General features: G+C 34.8%; 1 protein-coding gene across 2 annotated transcripts; it reads left to right on the top strand.

The window, feature by feature from the left end:
- Positions 1 to 1,434: 1,434 nt before the first annotated feature.
- Positions 1,435 to 22,281, top strand: LOC138711763 (uncharacterized). Of its 2 annotated transcripts, none has more exons than XM_069842954.1 (3): positions 1,435 to 1,574; positions 15,707 to 15,813; positions 20,782 to 22,281. In XM_069842954.1, exons 2-3 carry the CDS (start codon positions 15,708 to 15,710, stop codon positions 21,189 to 21,191), a joined length of 516 nt encoding a protein of 171 aa, XP_069699055.1. In that variant the 5' UTR covers positions 1,435 to 1,574; position 15,707; the 3' UTR covers positions 21,192 to 22,281. The 2 variants fall into 2 exon arrangements, with proteins under 2 accessions (XP_069699055.1, XP_069699054.1); XM_069842953.1 differs by lacking the exon at positions 1,435 to 1,574 and adding an exon at positions 4,641 to 4,696.
- The last annotated feature ends 2,450 nt before the right edge of the window (positions 22,282 to 24,731 follow it).

Raw genomic sequence — 24,731 nt, 5'->3', positions numbered from 1 at the left:
TAATAATAATAAATGTCAATCGAGATATGAGATTACTATAGATAATTTGTAAGTATGGAGTGGTAAAGCACTAGTGTAGAAAAGTCTTTTATGGAACAGGAACTCTAGTATTTTACTGTTTACTAGAGAATTTACTTGTAATGTACAACACCATACCTTTGTGGAATAGGCCCCAGGATAAAATATGACATGTCATAGAAATCAGAACCCTAGTGATCAGCGACGAACTTCATCTTCCCTCTTTGCTTAAAAAAGCCCCTTGTGGTGCAGACGCTTGTATTCCCCTATTTTGACTATGCTGACTTTTACTGACTGATTTTTCCAGCGACAACAAAACGAAAACTTCAACGTGCTCATAATTTGTGTGTACGTTTTGTAAGCAATGTTCGTAAATATGATCATATTACCCCATCCCTGAAACAATAGGTTGGCTTAAACTAGATCAGAAAAGAAATTTACATTCACTTCTCCTTCTCTTCGAAATCTTGAACTCTTCTATTCCTTCGTACCTGTCGTCTCGCTTCACTTACCTTTCTTCCCACCACAATCTGAACACACGCTCTCGCCATGAAACAATACCATCCCATCGCACCTCCTCATACTCATCCTCGTTCACAATAGCCCTGCCAAGACTCTGGAATTCGTTACCTGCTAGCATCAGGGACTGTCGAAATAAAACTCAATTCAAACGCAAACTTACTAGGCACTTGGTCAGTAATTGAGACTCGTTCAGACATGGTTTCTTGTAAATAGTTCTCTTAATATATCACAAAATAGTTCAATATCCGGTAATTTCATCACTATAGAATTTTGTTATTCTAGGTTTAATTTGTAATTCAGTAAATACAAAGTTTCTTTGTTCTTAACTTCTATGATAAAATGTCTAGCTTTCATTAATCAGGTAATATTATCGTCCTTTAATTTTTATTGTAATTGTAATTGTAAATTTAATATTAATTGTAATTTTATTCTTCATATTATAGTTCTAATCCCCTGGTAGAGGGGCAGAGAAGGCCTGACGGCCTTATCTCCACCAGGTTAAATAAATAAATACTAAATACTAATACTACGAACACTACAAAGAAACAAGCAAGTGATGAGAAGTAATTATGTCAAACGTGGTACATTCTCCGCCCCTTTTTGCATGTGAGCTTCATGTTATCAAGGTTTTAGAGCTTGGACGCAAAGAGTAGTGAACAAAGAAGACGTAGAAACAGTATACGCACGTATTTGAGGTAAGAAAGGCACTGGAACAAAAGCGGCAAATATCGTTATTAATTTGTTTATGTAAGTCTTCGTTGACGCTTCTGTCCCGTTACAAATTCAAATGTGCAAGCGAGTTGACAAAAAGTGTAAACAAACATAGCAGGACCGCTTCGTGTAACATGTTCTTGTAGTGAACATGTGGTCCAAGGATGAACAGCTGATTGTGGCGGGGCGTAGAGGGGGAGGGAGAAGTTCCACACAAAAGTCCCGTCCGTCTCCGAGCTGGCGATCATTCCAGTGTGCTGTGTCGTTGGAGTTGCATGGAGTAAAGCAGACGTTTGCGACGAGTGGAGTAGATAGCCATAAAGGTGAGCATTAAATGCAAACTACATTATTGAGTATGTTTTTAACAGTAGAAAATCTAATAGAGTTACGAAAACATGATTTTTCTTTTCAAGTAATTAACTTGTATTTAGTATTTCATATATATGTGAAGTTATTGTCAAACACAGACGTCATTCAAGAAAATTAATGCCTTCTCTCCACTTTGTCTTGGCTAAGGCTAAGCGATCGACGAGCCCTGCATTCTCTTGTTCTCTTATTTCAAATTCTGCGCACCGCTACCCCAATCTATTTGGCTTCTCGTTTTCAAAATTTATCCGCATATCATCAGCAAAGTACAAGATCTCATCATTACAATTTACTCATTATGCTCTACCACAAGACATCTTTATATTCTTCATCTTATACAGTTTCAGTTGCTAGAAATGGGAACTCGCTACCGAGTGATGTAAGGGGTTGTTGGACAATAACTTCATTTAGGTCATAATTACATAAATTCTTACTTAACAAATTAATTGCTGATGAATATTTATTACTTATAATAAAACTAACATCTGTCCATTCTTCTTATTATTATCATTAATTTCTCTAAATATATTTACAAAACCTCTAATGGCAATTACATTATAGAAATATATTTTAGATTTATATATATATATATATATATATATATATATATATTTTTTTTCTCCCTGTAACATAGTTCTAGTAAGCTTATATTAAATTAATTTTCATCATTTTACTAGCTATCTCAAATTAATTATAATTGATTGAATTAAATTAGCTCATAAATTAAGTTACTACTTTACTTTATAGATTTATCTAAATTTAAATAAATGTGTAATCTACTATTCGTTAAAAATTAACTGAAGAATATTGCTGGAGAAGCTTTTAAGTGTAGTGTAAATATTCGTAATTTAAATATGTATTGTATTGATTAAGGTTGGTTGAGTGGAAGAGAAGGCCTTATGGCCTTAACTCTGCCAGCGAAAATAAAACTTTATTATTATTATTATTATTATTATTATTATTATTATTATTCTTATTATCATCCCACTAAAATTACTTAAGGATATACGTGAACGACCACAAATATTATCAGAAAATGCAGGCTCAAAATTTCTAAAATCTTATAAGGAAATGAACTCACAATTGGACAAAAATTACAAGGTACCACAACAAGACTTACTAGAACTTAAATATCTGATAAAAGTATAATAAAGTTACAAATCATATTTTTTAGAATTCACTTTTTACTTTAAATATTCACACGTAGGCTATTATTTCATAACTGCACAACCATTAGATATAGAATTCTGAAATTTTGTACACTGATTTAACATGCATTTATGCAAAAGGTAGACTACAATAATGCCCATTTCTTTGAAAGTAGAACAATTAGGTCATAAAACATTATGTAAATTTTAATATATTTTATATAGGACAAATAAAAAATTAATTGTATTAAAATAAACAACTCTACATGTCTGAGAGTAGTCTATTTTTCAGAAATGTGTTTATTACCTGCAGAAAAAATATTAAAGATGTCAGAGAGACTATAACAATGGAATGGTTACCAAAAATGTAACTGCAGATTTTTTTTTTCATACTTTGATAAAACTGGTTTGAAAAATATTATTAGTAACCTTTGTTTATACTTTTATCAGATATTTAAGTTCTAATAAGTCTTGTTGTGGTACCTTGTAATTTTTGTCCAATTGTGAGTTCATTTTCTTATAAAATTTTAGAAATCTAAAGCCTGCATTTTCTGATATTTGTGGTCGTTCACGTATATATACCCTTTTTGACTAGTTATTTTGGGTTTTATATAGCACACGACGCTAAAGGTTTTTTGACAAAAAAAAATAGAAAAATGGTCTAATTTTCAGAGGGAAGATAGTTTTGAATGTGAAGAATTCATATAGGACGTGAGTTGATTTGAAAAAACAATAGCAAATAGCTATAAAATTGGAAAGAATTTATCGGTGTAGAGAACTTAAAAACGATTATTTAATACGCGAAATAAGTTTTAAAATGAACACGAAACGCACATTTAACTTTATTTAGTATATATGCAAGGTATACCAGAAGCCTAAACTAACGTAACCTCACCTGTCGCAGATTTGTATATGAAAAGCATACTGAAAACCTAAACTAACTTAACCTAACTAATCTCGCAGATTCCCGCACTTGTAAAACTTAGAAAAATGGAACTTTGAAGTTTGTGTCGCTTGCTATAGAAAAACCGTTATTTTAATAATATTCTTAGTTATGAAATAGTTAATTTTCGGTAATTTTTCATAAGACGGTCCTCTGTTAGATTAGGTTTGTTTATGTATAATTATAGGATAGCCAACTGGGCGCCTCAAATTGAATTAAATTTACGGAAGAATTGTTGAGGGTGACGATCCCCAGGAGTTTTGCTTATATGCGCACAGAAGCAGATCTAGACCAACTTATCAATTTTCTATTGAATGTAAACCATTAATTTGGAATTTCATTTTAATGTAGGCTATCACGTTTTTCCTTCGAGTTGGTTTGTAAAAGTTATTGCGGTACTTACAATAATGTTCGCAACATAACCAAACTTATATGAAAATGTTAAATTTCCAGTGGAAATAACACTATTGGTATAATCATAAACTTCAAAGTCTCCTCTAACTTGTTTTGTTTCTTTAAGAACTGTAGTTTGTTTGACATCTTAAGACATTAAAATTTTTTGCCGCTCATAGTTTAACTGGTTTACAGACGTCACTAACTTCCTGTGGCTATTTGTAACAGGACATGATAAGCAGTAAAATTAGTCACTAAAAATAATAAACTTCTGAAATGTACTTGATTTTAGATCGCTGTGACAATCCATACGTCACAAAAGTTTCGTTCCTATGAAATTAATTGTTTAATTTTATGACTAAAGGATTTTCCCGAGTTGCGGTATTAATTTCATCACGCTGAAGTTTGTTACGTCATTCACATACAGTACCAAGCCCTCGTGACAATACACACGGCCTGCGATTTTCCAAGCCTCGGGCAGACGTACGGCGCGGCGGTTGATAGTGAAATTGCATCACACAAGGTCGCAGCTACATTTTTTTTTAAACTGAATAATGACATCTTGTGTAGACGGAGTTCGAAGAAAGAACTGGAGGTAAAACTGAGAGATGTGATTTTCAGGAACTTTGGGTTTCTCAAAATGTTTGAGTTATGTTTCTTGCTATAGAAATTTCTCAAACTGTTATCTATTTATTTATTTAGATTTAATTAATAATAACATAGACATAAAAACGTTACATTAAAGTACCCCGAAAGAGCAAAGCTCGTGTTCGGGAACAGTTCCGTTACATAAATATAAATACTTTGTAGACAAAATACTTAAGAAAAAAGGTGACATAAAGTTGATAATAATAATAAAGTAAGTAATAATACTAGTAATAACTGAGTGAAAAAAGGGACGATGTTGAGATTGGTGGATTAATATTAAACTTATTATTAGTAGTATAATTAGTACAGATCATGTTGATATAGTAACCAAGATAAGATAGAAAATATATACTTAGGATAGAAATAAACTTGTTTTACAATACATGGTACATAATACAATACAGGGAAGTCTGTCATATAAATTTTTTAATTCTGGATCTGAAAATTTCATTGCTTAAAGTAGTCAATTCTGGATGAAATTTTATTATCGAATTATATAGACGTGGACCATAATTTGTACTGTGTAGTAAAGCAGCAGATGTGAAACATTTAGGTTCAACTAATTTAAGAATTTCATTTCGTCTTGTATTATGATCATGTGGCTGAGCTACAAATTTCATTCTATTTTTATGATAGAATTTCATTAAGGAGTATTTATAAATTTGGTCAATTCTAAAAACATTCAATTCGGAATGAATCAAATTTGTTGGATAATCCAGTCGCTTTTTCAAACAAATTTTGATTTTACGTTTTTGCAACACAATTAGAGGAAGAAGAGCAGTTTTTGTAATGCCTCCCCACCCAGTTATACCATATTGGATAACAGATTCAACTATAGCCAAATAAACCAAACGTAATACATGAATAGGCAAGTAATAGCTTATTTTTCACACGTTTTACCTGCAAAGGCTAATTTCGGCGCCTTTTTTCTGTTAGGCCTATAATGATTTAAGTCTATACTACATACTCTAAAGTCAGAACTTACTCCCTGATTTTTTATACAAAGTAAATCTTCCATTGTTGCTGAAAATCGAGGCTATCATTTGAACTAGAGTACGTAAGTGAAATATATTCATACAATATTGATACAGGAATATATTGTCATGCAATTGTTAAATGTTACGATCTGAAGTGGTATGCTGTCATATTTCCAATACAATATTAAGTGTTCAAAGTATTGTGCACATAATTATATAAAACATTCTGCGTATCTAGTAACTACAAAATTCGACGAATTCGTGGTGGTGGAAGTTTATCGCAGGTGGACAGCTCAACCTGCAACCCTCCTCCTACTTGGTCTCCCTGTGTTGCCAAGTCTAGCAGCAGGTATCATGGCGTTGTCTCTCTTAGGAAGTGTACTGTAAGAGCTGGTCTTAATCAAATTTAAAAGGGCAGTGTGTTATGATAATACATTATTGAAAGAATTTTAGTTTTGTCCTTTAAATGTGCAGAAATTTGATCGGAACAAATGTAACATTTTAAAATTATTTTGCAGGACGGAAAGTTACATTTGTTAGGATCAAATTTCTGCACATTCAAAGAACAAAACTAAAATTCTTTCAATAATTTCTTATCACAATACACTGCTCTCTTAAGTTAAGTATATTGGAAATTAAATGTCTTTACCAAAACATGCTATGAAATGTTTTATATAAAACAATTTTTATCTCGAAAAGGAAGCTAAAACGAGCAAAATTCTATTAAACATTCTTGTTCGAAATATGTCAAAGAATAACCCCCTGATATTAATGACATTACTTACGGTTTACCTGTATATTTCAGAATGACTTTAGTCAACTTAAGGGGTTTGGAAATATTCAACTTTTTTTCCTCCATTACTGTATTTTGTACAATAATAAAATTGGTAGGAATAAAATACTGTTCTTCTGCTATATGAAAAAAAAAAATATATTTTTACGATTCGAAATTATTTATATTTTTTTTTTTCAAAATTCAGTTTACTGTGCAATGATGAAGCGTTTCCCTCATAACTCATAAACTTGTTAACTTTTTCATGTTCTCTCTCTTTTATTTTATTACTGAAACTCATGTTTACAATATCATGCTCTTTCAACTACATTCCTTAATAAATACTTACTTGCTGGCTTTTAAGGAACCCGGACGTTCATTGCCGCCCTCACATAAGCCCGCCATTGGTCCCTATCCTGAGCAAGATTAATCCATTCTCTATCATCATATCCCACCTCCCTCAAATCCATCTTAATATTATCTTCCCATCTACGTCTCGGCCTCCCTAAAGGTCTTTTTCCCTCCTGCCTCCCAACTAACACTCTATATGCATTTCTGTATTCGCCCATACGTGCTACATGCCCTGCCCATCTCAAACGTCTGGATTTAATGTTCCTAATTATGTCAGGCGAAGAATACAATGCGTGCAGTTCTGTGTTGTGTAACTTTCTCCATTCTCCTGTAACTTCATCCCTTTTAGCCCCAAATATTTTCCTAAGCACCTTATTCTCAAACACCCTTAACCTATGTTCCTCTCTCAAAGTGAGAGTCCAAGTTTTACAACCATAAAGAACAACCATTCCTTAAAAAATAATATTTTTATTTATTTTGTGTTAGAAGAAAATACTGATAGGCTATTTGACCATTTTTTTAAATGAATTTATTTTTTATCAGACAATATATCAACGATAGAGAAGCGATCTTGCATCATATTGTAGATATGACATGCAAAAATACGCACAAAAAATTCATCACAGAATGTTGGGTAGTTTTTGAGTTATGTGAAAAAACATTCATTACTACACAGTGAACTGAATTTTGAAAAAAAAAAAAAAAAAGGTAAATAATTTTTTTAAATTGTAAAAATATATATTTTTTTATATAGTAGGACAGTGTTTTTTTTTAATCTGAAAGTTAGAATTTATAAAACAGTTATATTACCGGTTCTGTATGGTTGTGAAACTTGGACTCTCACTCTGAGAGAGGAACATAGGTTAAGGGTGTTTGAGGATAAGATGCTTAGGAAAATATTTGGGGCTAAGAGGGATGAAGTTACAGGAGAATGGAGAAAATTACACAACGCAGAACTGCACGCATTGTATTCTTCACCTGACATAATTAGAAACATTAAATCCAGACGTTTGAGATGGGCAGGGCATGTAGCACGTATGGGCGAATCCAGAAATGCATATAGAGTGTTAGTTGGGAGGCCGGAGGGAAAAAGACCTTTAGGGAGACCGAGACGTAGATGGGAAGATAATTTTAAAATGGATTTGAGGGAGGTGGGATATGATGATAGAGAAAGGATTAATCTTGCTCAGGATAGGGACCGATGGCGGGCTTATGTGAGGGCGGCAATGAACCTTCGGGTTCCTTAAAAGCCATTTGTAAGTAAGTACAGTGTTTTTTTTACACATACGTACTAATTTTCATTACTGTACAAGATACAGTAATGGATGGAAAAAAAGTTTAATATTTCAACAATTTTACCTCTGTAAGCTGTACCTAACCCCTTAAATTACAACGGGAAACTATATTGACTCTGTTGAATATTATGTAGGCGTATTATTAATAGTAGCCAAAACGATGAATAAAACTTAAGCCGAAGAGAGTTTTACGCAAGACTCCACTCCTTTCTCTACGCAAAACCACGCGAGTTTCACCACCAGATCACTCACTGACCTCGCCCAACCCTCATCTCGAGGGCAGTCGGGTCAAACCCTCTCGGACCCTGCCCAACACTCAACTCGAGGGCAGACCCCGAACTTTGCGTTGGATCTTGAATGCTCCCGCTGACATGCCCCTCCCGCGTGCTCGTCTTGACCGTTGATCGATCAGTCACTCCAGTACCGCAGCGACCGACGTGATGGGTCAACCGAACAGATGACACTAGAAAAGGCTGTAATTTTAAAACCTGGCTGTTTAATTTAGAAGAGGTTTTGGTTACACTTGAAAGAGATGAATAATTGTCAATTTTAAGATACAGTACAAGAAAATCTTATTGCGTCCGTAACAATGTCTTGTCCACTCCTGTGTAGTAACGGTTAGCGCGTCTGGCCGCGAAACCAGGTTCGATTCCCGATCGGTGCACGTTACCTTGTTGAGGTTTTCCCCCAATCCAAATATGAGCAAATGCTGGGTAACTTTCGGTGCTGGACCCCGGAATCATTTCACCGGCATTATCACCTTAATCTCATTCAGACGCTAACAGAAACCTGCAGAAAAGTATATTCTATTATCCATGTGCTAAAAAGGGTAAATGTTCATCTCCCCTCTTGCTTAAAAAAGTCCCTTGTGCAGACGCTTGTATTTCCCTATTTTGACTATGCTAACATTTTACTAACTGACCTCTCCAGCGACAACAAAATGAAACTTCAACGTGCTCATAATTTGTGTGTACGTTTTGTAAGCAATGTTCGTAAATATGATCATATCACCCCATCCCTGGAAGCAATAGGTTGGCTTAAACTAGATAAGAAAAGAAATTTACATTCACTCCTCTTTCTCTTCGAAATCTTGAACTCTTCTATTCCTTCGTACCTGTCGTCTCGCTTCACTTACCTTTCTTCCCAACATAATCTGAACACACGCTCTCGCCATGAAACAATATTAACGATACCATCCCATCGCACCTCCTCATACTCATCCTCTTTCACAATAGCCCTACCAAGACTCTGGAATTCGTTACCTGCTAGCATCAGGGACTGTCGAAATAAAATTGAATTCAAACGCAAACTTACTAGGCACTTGGTCAGTAATTGATTTCTTGTAAATAGTTGCCTTAATCTATCACAAAATATTTCAATATCCAGTAATTTCATCACTATACAATTTTGTTACTCTATGTTTAATTTGTAATTCAGTAAATATAAAATATTCTTTGTTTTTCTATGATAAATTATCTAGCTTTAATTAGTGAGGTAATCTTTTCGTACTTTGATTTTTATTGTGATTGTAATTGTAACTTTAATACTAATTCTAATTTTATTTGTAATTGTAATTGTAAATTTAATACTAATTGTAATTTTATTCTTCACATTATAGTTGGAATCTCCTGGTAGAGGGGCAGAGAAGGCCTGACGGCCATATCTCTACCAGGTTGAATAAATACTAATACTAAATAAACTAAGATGTTGATAAAGCGTCGTAAAATAACCTACTGAAAATAAAAGAAAAACCAGGGTCTTGGTCCCATTTTCTGGTTTCAAAACCAAAATCGGTCCCGCTTGCCAAGAGAGGGACAACCCATGTCGGGCCCGCCTTGAAAACTCTTAACAACCGAACTTTGTTCCGTTTGTTGATAGTGGAAATTGACTACAATGCATAAATATCCTTCCCATTTGAAAAGATTTAGCACTTTCAGTATACATAAGTGTACAGGTATGGTTAAAAATTATACATTGTAGACCTATATGCAAGAGTTAAAATATTAATAGATGTCATGATTAGAAATCACAATAGATAATTCCAAAACCTACTAGATGCTGGTAACAGGAAGGCATTAGAAACCAACAGCCTTAACATATTAAAGTTTAAAAATTAAGTTATTGTTATGTTTGTCATAATTTCCCTAAAAATCCTCTTTATCTAGGGTGACCAGACGTTCTCTTTTGTCCGGACATGTCTTAATTTTTAGGCCTTTGTCAGTGTCGGGGCAGATTTAAAAAAAGATCAAGAAATGTTCTCTTTTTCGTAACTTGTATACCTGGCAGCAGCATCGACGGAATATACTCTTTGCCAACGATCACAATAACTCTCTTTGCTCCCCTTTGTTATAGTCGTTGCTAGTAAATCGAGAGATCGAGGTGCAAATGTAAATCCAAAAATATATCTTCTTTTCTTTTTAATAATTATAGTTCCCTTGACTTTAATATGTAGCTAACTGTAAAATCACTATTATTAAGTTTTATCGTAATTATTTTGTAAAAAAATGTATATATTAACATACTTTTAAGTATGATACAAGCCTAATTCTTTACTGTAAATATTTTGTAAGAAAATAGATATTGACGTAATATAAAGTAACCCTAAATCTAAGTACATATTTTCTGTCCTCTTTTTTCGACCAATGACCTCCTTTTGGAAGCTTTCTGTCCTCTTTTTTTTTTTTTTTTTATTGTTGTGAATCTGGTCACCCTATATTTATCAATCATTTTTCTCTCCCTCTTCATGATGCGAGTGCAACATTTTTCGTTAAATATTGCACTGAATATCTTGAAACGCCTCGACTGTTACAAATATGTTGATGTGGGAATAAAACATACTGTTCAGTTTTGAATGAAACGATTCGACACTGCTTGTTGTTCTATATGATGAAGTAGTGTATTCAGCACAAATTATAGAAGAGAAAATAGAATCTTCAGTAATGTAATTGTCAAGGAGAAAATCACAGAAGACAGCAATATGTTTGTCGTTCGGGGGAAGCAACTGCATTACTTCATCAGTAAAGAAATCTACATCTTTGGGTTTCAGACGAGGAAGGCCGAAAATCGACCGAAAAAACTGCCCATTTCAGACTTATGGCCGGTTTCACCAAGCTTCTTTAAATCAGCACAAACGACTTGTCAGCAAATGGATCGTTTAATTTTAACGGAATCTTTAAAAGTTGACTGTTTCACCAAGCCTCGTATCTTTAAAATTAACAGGCGTTTACTAACGAGGGGATTTTGTACTTGTATCTTGCATGTTTTGTTTTTCATACGACCATGGCTTCGAAATCGCGAATTTCATTGGTTACATATGATCATGGCTGACTTTGTTTAGCATGAGGAAACAATCATAGGCAAACGTGTAAGAGGCAGTAATTTTAAGAACATCTTCCTAAATACAGTATGTTGTCATACCGCAATTAAAAAAAAAAAAAGACAGCTGGTTCCAAATGTAAATAATAGGAATGTGGAGCAGTTAAATTGTAGCTTCTAAAGGAAATCTGAGAAAATTTAGCGGACTACAAGGTCGACTCCTTAAAAATTGATGCAACATTAATTCTATACAAAGCATTCTAAGCAGTTATATTAGGCCTAAATTTAGGACGGGAAATCGCCTCTTCCATAAATTGCATACTACTTTTCCACTGTATTTCATGCAGATTTATTAGTACCCTGTAACAATTTTGCCATGCTTGTGTGGCAGGATTCAGGAGAGGTGTCATTAAATTGGATTTTAAGGGGTATCCATTTTCTCCTAAAAGAAAATCTCTTTGCACTCTTTTCATTTAAAAGGCATCCTCCTTTGGAATGTTGTGCTATCCGTGTAGACCGTAACATTATCTTAAACCGAGAAGAATCTGTTGGAGAGGCATTAAGTGGGTGATTCCTATCTGTCTTATTCTAACCTATTACAATTTCAATAAACTAGCGCTGAGGTAGTTCTGAGGTAGAAGTGAAAATCGTTGAACTTATAAGGGATTTTTTTGTGGTAATGCAGTTGATCGTATATGCAAGGCATAACAAAAACCTAAACTAATCAAACGTAATCTGTCACAGATTCGTATGTGCAAGGTGTATAAGCATAGTACGAAGAAAACTACCTCAGCGCTAGTTTAGCCACAATTTTTCTATGCGGAGCTTTACATAGGCCTATGAAATTGTTTGAATATTGAAGGTAAAATAGGATCTTCTATTGCAAAATCTTTTGGCTATATTACTGCCAGGATATACGATTGGAACATATATTGTTGTCTATGACAACATAAAATTTAGCTATAAGCTTATTAGGCCTATAGAAATAATGACTATTGTAATGTTGATAGTACGTCTGATAATTTATTCACATATCTAAACAATACAGCTTATGATACCCCGTTCATATCATCAATTACTATTTCAAAACTTCCCGCAACGTTATTTTAAAACGAGAAGAATCTGTTGAAGAGGCGTTAAGTGGGTGATTGCTATCTGTCGTATTCTAACCTATACAGTATACCGGTATTCAGTTTCTTCTAGAATCATTCTTACTACTTATTTCCTTAATGTGTAGCTTTCGTGGAATTCTTTATCACTTAAATCTTCAAAATGATTATTCCGAGTGTTATTACAACATATAAGTTCGTCGTTATGTTGAAGTTCTAAATAAAGAACTTCATCATCGAATAATTACGTCCGCCATGTTGTTGACTTCTTAACGCATCGTTACTGTTTTAACGCGACGAATAGGTCCTAATAAATTAACGATGAATTTAAAGATGCGTTAGCAATAATGATACTTGGTGAAACACAAAAACTGATTGACGTGTCATTAAATTATTTAACGAGACGTTATAATGATAACGAAGGTTGGTGAAACCGGCCATTACTCCGATATTCAATACCAAAGTGAAGTAGTTGTGTTTTCCGATACCAGCTTTGGGCTCTCTGTTAATTAAGTCCCTCAAAGTTACTACATCTCCCTCAACAGTATCTATTTTTGTTAAGTTGCAATAAAAATTCCCTCAAAGTGTCGAGTCATTTCATTCGAAACTATGGGACAGAGATGGGTTGTTTACAATTCCTCATTGCAACGGAAGACGCAGCAGGCCAAAGTCTTGGCCGCTACCCTTGATGGGCACAGTCAAGTCAAGAGACAATGGATTGAAGTTACCCGAAATCCCTCACTTCAGACGACACCACACAAAGGAAACCTTCGTCAATGAAAGGTGAAAAATTCTTGACAAATGCATTTCCATGTCGACTTCTCACCACTTACTATTATTTACGATTTGGAATTCAATTTTATGGCGAAAAAAATCTTAAATTCCGGTACAAAAATTTGCTTAATTTCGGTGTTATTTCACATTTAAAAAATATATATATATATATATTTTTACTTTTGTCATGCAAAATACACTAATGTATATTCGTACAGTCAGCCTGGGTGGCCCAGTCTGTAGAGCGCTAGCCTTCTGTGTCCGAGGTTGCGGGATCGATCCCGGCCCAGGTCGATGACAATTAAATGTGGTTAAATGCGACAGGCTTATGTCAGTAGATCTACTGGCATGTAAAGGAACTGAACTCCTGAGGGACAAAATTCTGGCACACCGGCGACGCTGATACAACCTCGGCAGTTGCGAGTGTCGTTAAATTTATTTATTTATTTGCTAATAATTGTAACATAAAATATAAATAAACAGAAACACTTTAGTTCGCTCCTGAAAGAGTAGAAATAAAGCATAATTTACATTTTTTCATATTCGTACGAAAACTATGGGAATCTTAAGATTCTTTCTACATTTTAGCAATACAGGTACTTAGTTTTCTATAGCTACTTCAATATTGTATAACCTCCTGAGTCCTGAGAGTATAGTATACTATACCATACTTCATACAAGAGTATGATGCAGAGACCCGAAGTATAGTCTAATATACCTGCATTTGTGCCCTAATTGTAACCTGTAGAATTTTTTCAACATTTTTTTCTCCTGTCAGTGACTTTTTTAAAGTGTAGAATTAGCCTATATTGAACTTTAAAAATAAAACAACAAATGTTTTAGGCTTCAGGAGATCAGACACATTTTTGTAACACTCGCAATCTGTGTGCGAATAATAATGTGCGTAATGTAATGTAAAACAATCAGGCAATTTGTATTGTATATTTAAAAGTAAAGTCACCCGAAATACGGTTTCAACATTAGATTCAAAATTCTATGCTAAAATAATTATTGAATATTACCCCCTAAAATATTTACTATTCCTCCTGAATCTGTGTGGCGGCCGGGTAGCTCAGTTGATAGAGCAGCTGGCTACGGACTGGAAGGTCCGGGGTTCGATCCCAGGTGGTGACAGGATTTTTTCTCGTTGCCAAACTTTCAGAACGGCCCCGAGGTTCACTCAGCCTCCTATAAAATTGAGTACCGGGTCTTTCCCTGGGGTAAAAGGCGGTCAGAGCGTGGTGCCGACCACACCACCTCATTCTAGTGCCGAGGTCATGGAAAGCATGGGGCTCTACCTCCATGCCCCCCAAGTGCCTTCATGGCATTTTACGGGGAATCTGTGTATTGAAAACTATAAATTTATTTTACTCGGTATCTGTAGATTGAGTCAATCGATAACGTGTTAAATTGGAAAATCATATTAAAGAAATTACCCCCAAACTAAATTCAACATGTTTTGCTATTAGATCTATGCAAAAGATAGTAAATATCAATACCTTAAAAACAATATACTTTGCAAACTTCCACTCGGTAATGAGTTTTGGAATAATATTTTGGGAAAATTCCACAGATAGTAACAGTATACTTCTATTACAGACAAGAGTAATTAGAATAATAGTAGGTGCCAAATCTAGGGAATCGTGTAGGACGATTTTAAAAAAACTACAAATAATACCCATGGCTTGTAGGTATATTTTTTCATTAATGATCTTTCTTGTACTATGTAATCGTGAAAACTTTGTAACTAATTCAACAGTTCATAGCATAAATACACGTCAAAAAATGACTTTCATACTCCATCGGCAAGTCTATCGTGCTATCAAAAAGGAGTGCATTATATGGCAGTAAAATTTTTAATAGCCTCCCTATCGATATAAAAAACGAAACTGAAAACATAAGATTATTTAGGGCCAAATAAAGAGGTACCTAATTTCTCATGCCTTCTATTCTGTAGGTGAACTCATGACATTCAATAACACTTCATGAAATTGATACTAAAACTTTGTGTTGTACTATTAGATTATATTGTAAATCTCGTCTGTATATATTTCATCTAGACTGTGACTATAAATTAAGACTTAATAATAGTATTAAGTATTTTGACTTGCTCCATATTCTAGCTGTAAAGCAATGTATGAATACCATGGAATCTTAATAAATAGAATACAATACAATACAATACAATACAATAAAATACAATACAATACAACTATAAATGACGCAGTAGTGAAGAGGGAATGGTAAAGGAAACCATGCTTCAAATAAAGAATTAGCAAGGAGTGAAAGAACCTAAAGCTTCGGATTAGCTAAAGATTACTTTGGTAATCCGTGCTGATTGGTGACGTCATTTCATTGTTGCAGAATGAGCGCAACGACGGTAGTAACGGAGCTGCAGGTCCTCGAGCGACTGAGGCCGGTGACAGAGATGGCCGCCGCCACGTGGTCAGCGATGCCCTTCTTACCCAAAGGTGAGTTTGTTGCTAGGGCGTCTTCAACCGGATCTAGAGCCGTTATCGGAGAAATAAAACAAGCGAATGACTGACTTTTAATCCATGGCAACGTCTTGCGTCACAGACTGTTTAGTCTGCCTTGTTTTTGCTATTTCAGTGCGTTATCTCAAACTGATTGGACATTGTTCGGGAATTGAATTGCTGCCAATTATTTTGTGATAAGATGCTAGCTTGCTCCATACATACTGGTTTTCTGTTGCGAATTCTGGATTTTGTACGTAGATTTTATGCTTTGTTGGTGTCCCTGAATTAGATAATATAATTTGAAATGATAATGGAAATTACGGGAAAACGGCTGAACGGATTTTAATAAATGACCCCTTATTTTGAAGCTTGGAACTCAGTTTTTCAGAAAAATAATAGTTTTCAGTGAAATGTCAATTTTTCAACATAATTTTCCTATTTTCCAAAATCCATCTGTCGTCAGTTTTGAGAACTAGCTAATTGCATTTCAGAATAAAACAAAACACACACTACAGTAAACAATATTACACGAAGGCCATGATCTGCAAGAATGCTGACATATTCAGAGCTCAAATTATATTGGTTATTAAAAAATTAACTTACTAAAAATAATTTACAGGTTCGATTCTGTGGTGTGTAATTTTCTGGGTACAGCTGTGTATTGGATATTAAAAACTAAAAAAACTTGAGGTGGTTTGATGACATTATTACTATTAGAAATGAAATATTATTGTAGTTAATGCCGTGATGTTACTATTTTTCATTAATTATACTATTAATGCTAAATTGATGATATGAAAGTGAAACGTTTTGGGGTTATATAAGTAGATGTAGAGAATAACTTAAATTAGATTTTGATTTCTATATTTTACTGAGTGGCGGCTATATAGTATATATAGTATATGTTACTGAAAGCTATAAAACTTACGTAAGATAATAATATTATTAAAAATCAAATATTTTTATAGTTACGTATTTTTCAAGTGGAGTTGGGTCTTTTTTCATATACGAGTATTTAATGGCGATGTGGTGTATATATTTATATGCGTGGTTCTCTTCAGTATTGGCTCGAGAGAGAGTATCTTTCATTATTATGGAAGCAAATAACTTTCAGGATGTCTGGTATTCTTCATTGAAAGTAAACCTGAAAAATGTTTATTTGAACGTCTAATGAACTTAGTTTGCAGCATTTGCTGCACAAGCCACTAGTATAGTAGAATTTCGTATGTGGTATGTCTGTTTGCCACACAAATGCAACAAAAATTAATATGCAGTGTAAACAATGTTTGTCTCAGAGTTTTGTGAATAGGAACATGTTGAAAGTTAACTACAATATTTGAATAGCTATTTTACGTGAATTTATGAAAAATTGCTGTTTCAACCGTGTAATTCATACAGAATGGAAGTAATATTAAGCGTGAAGATTGAAGTATCGATAGATTACGTCCAAACAACACAACCACTGGTAAAAGTTTTTCTATGGTCAATAATTAATTAATAAATTCGGTCTAATGTTTTGTAGTAGAAGTTTCGTCTGGCAAAACAGCAGATGAGCTGAACCTCTATATGAGAAAAGGGCTGTCGACAGGGGGTGTAAACAAAACGGTTGACGCAAAATTGCGTAGGCCTACTGAAGCCCCGCTTTGTCGGAAACCTCGAAGGTAGGCGCACTTACGTAACACCACAGGGCTTCTTTCTCACCTGCAGACTTCGTTCCAACTGGAAATTACCATGGTGACCTAGTTCTTCAAATACTGTACTACTTTACAGATTGTGCCAAATACAAATATGATTGTCTTCAGAAGTAGGGTTTTGGTTATATTGATGTCTGTTGTATCCTGGAGCTTCATGATCTCCGTTTCACAACTATAGATTCCCTACATGGTTGCCAGACGTCCTGGATTTCACAAGATTGCTCTGGATTTTAATGGTGTGTCCTGGATTGAGTTACATTTGTCCCGGAATGTCAAAAGAATTGGAAAAATATAATTTTTCGCTCTTTTCTATAAAACAATTTTTAAAATTCCTCATTCATTTCTTCAAATCCCTGTTCAACGTCGTCGTCAATGCCAGCTGGCGCCTCCTCTCGGGTTGTGCTGATAAATGATAATACTACAGTATGTATTAGATATTATAGTACAGTATCTTTATCCTTTATTCTCTTTGGAAGTTTATTTATTACTAATAGGATTTAAACACTGTACCATGGATTTTTTCTGTATACATTAGGCTATAATATGACATTTTTCCACACTTTTACCAATAATTCAAAAGAAATTTCATAATCTAGCAAAAATGTGAAAGAATTAAAAGTTTCGGTTCTATGCAGGGTGATTCACGAGGATTTACCGTCCCTTACGGAATTTCTTTCCAAAGACATTTTAAGCAAAAAATGTCATATAAACATTTGTCCTAATCGCAATATTTTCAAAGTTACATTAATTTGAAGTTGTTAGTAAAATACCTTTTTTCTTTAGTTTTACGGGTAAAAAATTACTACAAATAGGGAATGAACTATTAAGAAGTATCATTTCTTTAATTGGCTAGTGTTCTGAAGCTAAAAATGTATTGTTAATTGCTTTGTACAGATTTTATTTTTCAATTTTTAACTAAAAATGACATTCTTACGCACTTATCACAAAAATTGTTACAAATCATACGACTTTAGGAACTTCATTCTTAACAATTTAATTATACATCCTAATCTACAGTCTTAAAGAATTTACAAGAGTGGCGTGATTTGTAACAATTGTGATAAGTGCGTAAGAAAATGTAATTTTGTAGTTGAAAAAAAAAATCTGTACGAAGCAATTATGGAATTCACAACACATTTTTAGCTTTATAATACTAGTTAATTAAAGGAAATGATGCTCCTGAATAGTTTGTTTATCTGTAATATACTTTTACCCTTAAAACAACTTCAAAATTAGTGTAATTCTGAAAATATTGAGATTACGACAAATGTTTATATGACTTTTTTGCTCAGAATGTCTTCGAAAATAAGCTCCGTAAGAGACGGCAAATCCTCGTGGATCACCCTGTATAATTAGTTGAAACACACAAAACGAATAAAATCAGTTCTATTGGAAACAATTAATGCAACTGTGTAATAAGTCAAAAGTGGCCATTTGTATTTCTTGCTGTTAAATATGTCTCCATAGTTGCTTAAAGAAATACTTTCTACATGAAGCAATTTTGAAATTTGTTTTCCTTTTTTGCTGGCAATGACACCTCGTGTCTCAAGTAACGTTAAAAATTAGCCCGAAGTGAGCTGTGATGGACAAGGCTAGCTGCTTAGATAAAACGAGATAAAATACGACACATTTCGTATGTCGGATAGCTTTCATTGATCGTTGTTAGAGAATATTTTGCGGTTAGAAACAGAAATATTACATTTTAAGGAATTTAAAAATATTGGTAGCTTTTTTTCTTTCTTTAGGAATTTTTAGGGAAACTGACGGATTTGAATTTCTTAACAGCAGGTCATATAATAATAATTCTGTCGTCGATATGCAAAAGGGGACACGTCCAAAATGACAGTGTTGGGGGGGAAAAAAAAAAAAAAAAAAAAAAAAAAAACTCGTAACAGACTTAAAAAATTATCATGTTCAATGATCCTGAATGTATGTACCCATAGTGATATAATTAGAAATACACATATATATATATATATATATGAACATCTTAATTTAACTCAGTTTTTGCGATTTTCCAAAACTTTGCTATTGAGGACAATTAATTTAAAACCACTTTCTTATTTCAACCAATACAGCTTGTTTAATAAAATCTAGCTGAGCAATATTGTTGTGTCTGATAACAAAAGTTGTATCCACTGTATACACAAGTTATTAACGCTTAAAACCATTTCGTGAATTGTGACTCGCGTGACGTTGCCATATTACTGCTTTTAAGAGTGAGAGGATATTCCTTAAAGTCAGGACGAAACTGCTAGTCTGTTATGCTAAGGCCCAATTGTATTAAACTCCCTGACTAAAGATCAACTTTGATCGAAGATCGAAAAGTGAACAGAGTTCAGACACTTCTTCTATTGTATAAAACTTTTCCGCGATCAAATTACCTTGGTTCAAATGTAATCTAAGTTCACGTGAAAAGGATTTGGCAACATCGCATAAACAGGTGAAATACGTGATGCGCGGACAGGTTTATTCAGTGTTGCCAATCTAGCGACTTTAACTCTTTTTCAACAACAATTTCTTTTAACTTTTATTTTGCTTAAATAGGGATTTAGTGACCTTTTTAGCACCCCATAGTGACAAAATTTAATCTCTTTTTATTGATAATGAGAAATCTAGCGACTTTACAACTACTTTTTGGCGACTTTCCGTACACTCTGTTGGAGACACTGGTTTTTTGTGCAATGTAAATAATGGCGGACAATAAGAAGAAGGTTGACTGTTCTCCGAGTTGTTATCATGTTATGGTGTTTGATACTGCTAAACATAATAAAGCTTTATAAAACGACAATTTTCGTTTAGTAATACAGTTAATTGAAAATTTATGAATGTACCTATCATATCCATTAATTATTAATGGTTGTTATAAACATAATATAATTATAGGTTATGTTATTTGATACTGCTGAACACGATAGAGCCTTATAAAATATAAGATTGTTTGTGTATTAAGGCAAGAAATTGAAAGAAATATATATAAATGTACCTATCATATCTATTAATATTAATAATGATGGATATTTTATTTGCACAATCTGTCACTCGTATATTTCACACAGAAAAGAAATAACTGAACTTGGATCATCTAACTTAATCGGAGAAATTTCTTTAGTCAAAGTTGACTTTAGTTTGAGACAAATTAATCTCAGATTAGACTTTATACAACACAAAATTCCAAGTTCAGCAGAAACAAGGATCAATTTAACCTCTGATCTAAGATTAAATGGTTTATACAATCGGGCCTAAATGTTTTTTCTTCTTGTTGCAGATGTCCCGAAGAGCAATTCCGTCTTGGACCCTACCAAGTCCTCGAGGACGATAAAGTCCCGCCTTTCGAGGAGCACGTCTCTGGACCGCATCAGGCAGTTCCCCGCATACCTTTGCACTCGAGGGTGCCTGCCCCAAGCTCTGTCCTTCCTGCGAAATTCAGCCGAGGCTGCCCAGGCTAGCTTGACGGTGGTGCGCAGATACCTACTGGTGGTGACTGTGTACCTCTGCTTGTTCCTGCTCACACTCCAGCTATCCGCCTGCGCCTGCGCGTTGCTCATTGGGGCCACGCCCCCCGGACTAGTATTCCTCGTGACGAGCTCGATGGCAATGTGCGCTATGGCCTGCAGGACCATCTTGCACGACCCAGCGGCGAATCCCAGGCCGAACACCAAAACTCACAACGAATGAGACTGTGGGAATGGACGATGCAGTAACTGCCCTGATATCACTACAATGTTGCTTTCTGGAACCTAAAATTCTGTTACTCTTAACAGGAAGTAATTGGATAACAAATTAAAAGACATAACATTCCTCCTCCAATGAGAGTCCCATTACAGTACAAATATACATACATCTTCAAGAGATTTTAGTGGACTGAAAAGTTGTATTAAGGGCATTACAATGATCAAACGGAAGAACTGATGTGAAGTTTTTAGAATATTTATATCTTCTGTGAAGGTGAAAGGGTTAGGAGAATGTCTCCATTCGCAAGAGTAAATATATTTGCAACAAAGTGAAATGGTGGGTGGTGATCAGCATACAATTATGAGAGTTTGTTGTGGAGTTCGAGCAGCAAATGACAAAAACTTGTTTCTTTATATGCCATAAGAGAAGGAATATAATCATGGAATTGCTAGTAAATTTAGTCGTACGTTTAAAACATAAATTGTTGTACTCTAAAAATTCCAAGTGCTGTGCATTATGGAATGAAATTCGCTTTATTTCCCAGCACATAAAAGAAACTTTTCTGTCGATAACTAGGAGTTAAATTTGGCTCTAAATAAAAATTAACTTTTACAGTTTGCTATAAAAATTGAAATCGTCATGAATTGTTTCATTATCTTAATCACGATGATATGATTAACCCAGTTAAAAAAATATGTAGACAATACTGGACCCAAAACTTCAATTAGGCCAATAACATAATAATTTAAGCCAAAAATTTGTAACAATATTTCCATAGGTTTTTCTGTTTCTACATTGCCATTTTATTAGGGCTAAATGTGGCGTAGTTGTTGAAAATGTTGATCTGCAGCGACACAGAAAATTTCGCTGATGTTGCTGCAAGATTTTCTGCGAAGTAAACTTCTTGCGGCATCTTTCTCATTTGTGTAGATCTGTCACGGCCAACCAATGAAATTGTAAACATAATATTGTACCGAAGCTGGGACATTTTCCACATGTGTGAATGTGTTTGTATATATTAGTGTGTTTTCATACCTGGTTCTATTTATAAGGTGCGTGTTGATTTTTGCATAATAAAGTGAGTTTATGTAAACCTCCAGAGTTGATTTATGAAGCTTCCTCATATCCCTCGTCTACAAAATGTGGTTAATACTGAAAGAGATCCTTTTGCTTTGATGAGAATGAAAGAATGAGGCAGTGTTAACTACATGTGAAATGTGATTAAGTCCGGGGATCGTGCAGGCCATGGGATATAACATGACTCCTAACCAAGATTCGCAGTGTCGTCATAGAGATGACGGCAGTATGTGCTGTCTAGTTGAAACCAAGTTGATCTGTTGAACAACCGATGATGATTCTTGGCTTCTAAAACTGAACGTCTCCATTCTCTAGAGTCCTCTCTCCTCTACTTCCAGTCATCTATGTCATTGCCGCCAACATCTCTCACCACGACTTCCTGGGTTATCCCATCCGCTTTCGTTCTGGTGGTATCCAGTCATAGATCGTTCTTAACAATCAATCTTCTGGCATCCGTTAAGATGTGTCTGAGCAATTTTAAACCTCTTGCCTCTCTTCAGCATTCATCTGTCCCCTAATGTCTTCATTTCGCACTTGCTGAAATCGAGATATTATTAAACTGCTCCTTAAATCCATTTCAACTGCCGTAATTCTCTTTTTTTTTTTTTTTTTTTTTTTCTTTTCCCGTCAGGGTCAAACTTGAGAGTCGTAACATAGCATAGACAGAATTATCTTAATGGCCAATTCCTTTCCTTGTAGATCTTGTAAAGTGTCTGCTCCACTATATGCTAAGTCCGCCGCTGTGGATTAACGGTCAGTGTGTCTGACCATGAAACGGACGGGCCTGGGTTCAAATCCTGGTTGGGCCAAGTTACCTGGTTTGAGCTTTTCCAAGATTTTCCCCTCAACCCATTAAGAACAAATGCTGGGTAACTTTCGGCTCAGGACCTTAGACTCATTTCGCAAGCATTATAACCTTCGATTCGTTTAGACGCTAGATAACTATAACAGTTGATAAAGCCTCCTGAAATAGGTTGGTAATAATAATAAAAACCATATGCAATTAAAAGCACCAGTGACTTTCTTTCCTTGAACTCGCGCTTCTATTTCCCAGACCCTTCTTTATAAACACACAGCCCAGACGTTTGAAGCTGTCTAATAGTTTGTTTTATATATTTTGGTGCAACATTTATTTCCTGCCGTGCTCTGTTTTAAGAAATGCAGAGGCACAGCTAACGGGTGCGCAATGCGAGAGGGGTGGGCAGAAAAACCGTTCGGTATAATACCTGAAGAAATTTTGATTTTTTTTTAGTGGGTTGTTTTACGACGCTGTACCAACATCTCAGGTTATTTAGCGTCTGAATGTAATCAATATGATAATGCCGGTGAAATGAGTCCGGGGTCCAGCACCGACTAGTTACCCAGCATTTGCTCATATTGGGTTGAGGGAAAACCCCTGAAAAACCTCAACCAGGTAACTTGCCCCGACCGGGATTGGAACCCGGACCATCTAGTTTCGCAGTCAGACGCGCTAACCGTTACTCTACAGGTGTGGGCATTTTGAGTTTTGAATATTATTAATATTTAATTAATAGGCCTACATTTCAAATGTAGCGAGGGTTTGGAATTGAACGGGTTACATCAGCTGCTTGTCTATGCGGATGACGTGAATATATTAGGAAGAAAATCCACAAACGATTAGGGAAAATACGGGAATTTTACTTGAAGCAAGTAAAGAAATAGGTTTGGAAGTAAATCTCGAAAAGACAAAGTATATGATTATGTATCGTGACGAGAATATTGTACAAAATGGAAATATAAAAATTGGATATTTATCTTTTGAAGAGGTGGAAAAATTCAAATACCTGGGAGCAACAGTAACAAATATAAATGATACTCGGGAGAAAATTAAACGCAGAATAAATATGGGAAATGCGTGTTATTATTCGGTTGAGAAGCTCTTATCATCCAGTCTGCTGTCAAAAAATCTGAAAGTTAGAATTTATAAAACAGTTATATTAGCAGTTGTTCTTTATGGTTGTGAAACTTGGACTCTCACTTTGATAGAGGAACATAGGTTAAGGGTGTTTGAGAATAAGGTGCTTAGGAAAATATTTGGGGCTAAGAGGGATGAAGTTACAGGAGAATGGAGAAAGTTACACAACACAGAACTGCACGCATTGTATTCTTCACCTGACATAATTAGGAACATTAAATCCAGACGTTTGAGATGGGCAGGGCATGTAGCACATATGGACGAATCCAGAAATGCATATAGAGTGTTAGTTGGGAGATCGGAGGGAAAAAGACCTTTAGGGAGGCCGAGGCGTAGATGGGAGGATAATATTAAAATGGAATTGAGGGAGGTGGGATATGATGATAGAGACTGGATTAATCTTGCTCAGGATAGGGACCAATGGCTTACTTATGTGAGGGCGGCAATGAACCTCCGGGTTCCTTAAAAGCCAGTAAGTAAGCACATTTCAAATGTATACTATTTACAGCACTCTTACCCAGTCATAATCT

This window comes from Periplaneta americana, chromosome 13, assembly GCF_040183065.1.
Source record: "Periplaneta americana isolate PAMFEO1 chromosome 13, P.americana_PAMFEO1_priV1, whole genome shotgun sequence".
NCBI lineage: Eukaryota > Metazoa > Arthropoda > Insecta > Blattodea > Blattidae > Periplaneta > Periplaneta americana.
Note: the sequence above shows the minus strand (reverse complement) of the source record. Positions and strands in the feature narration are given on the sequence as shown.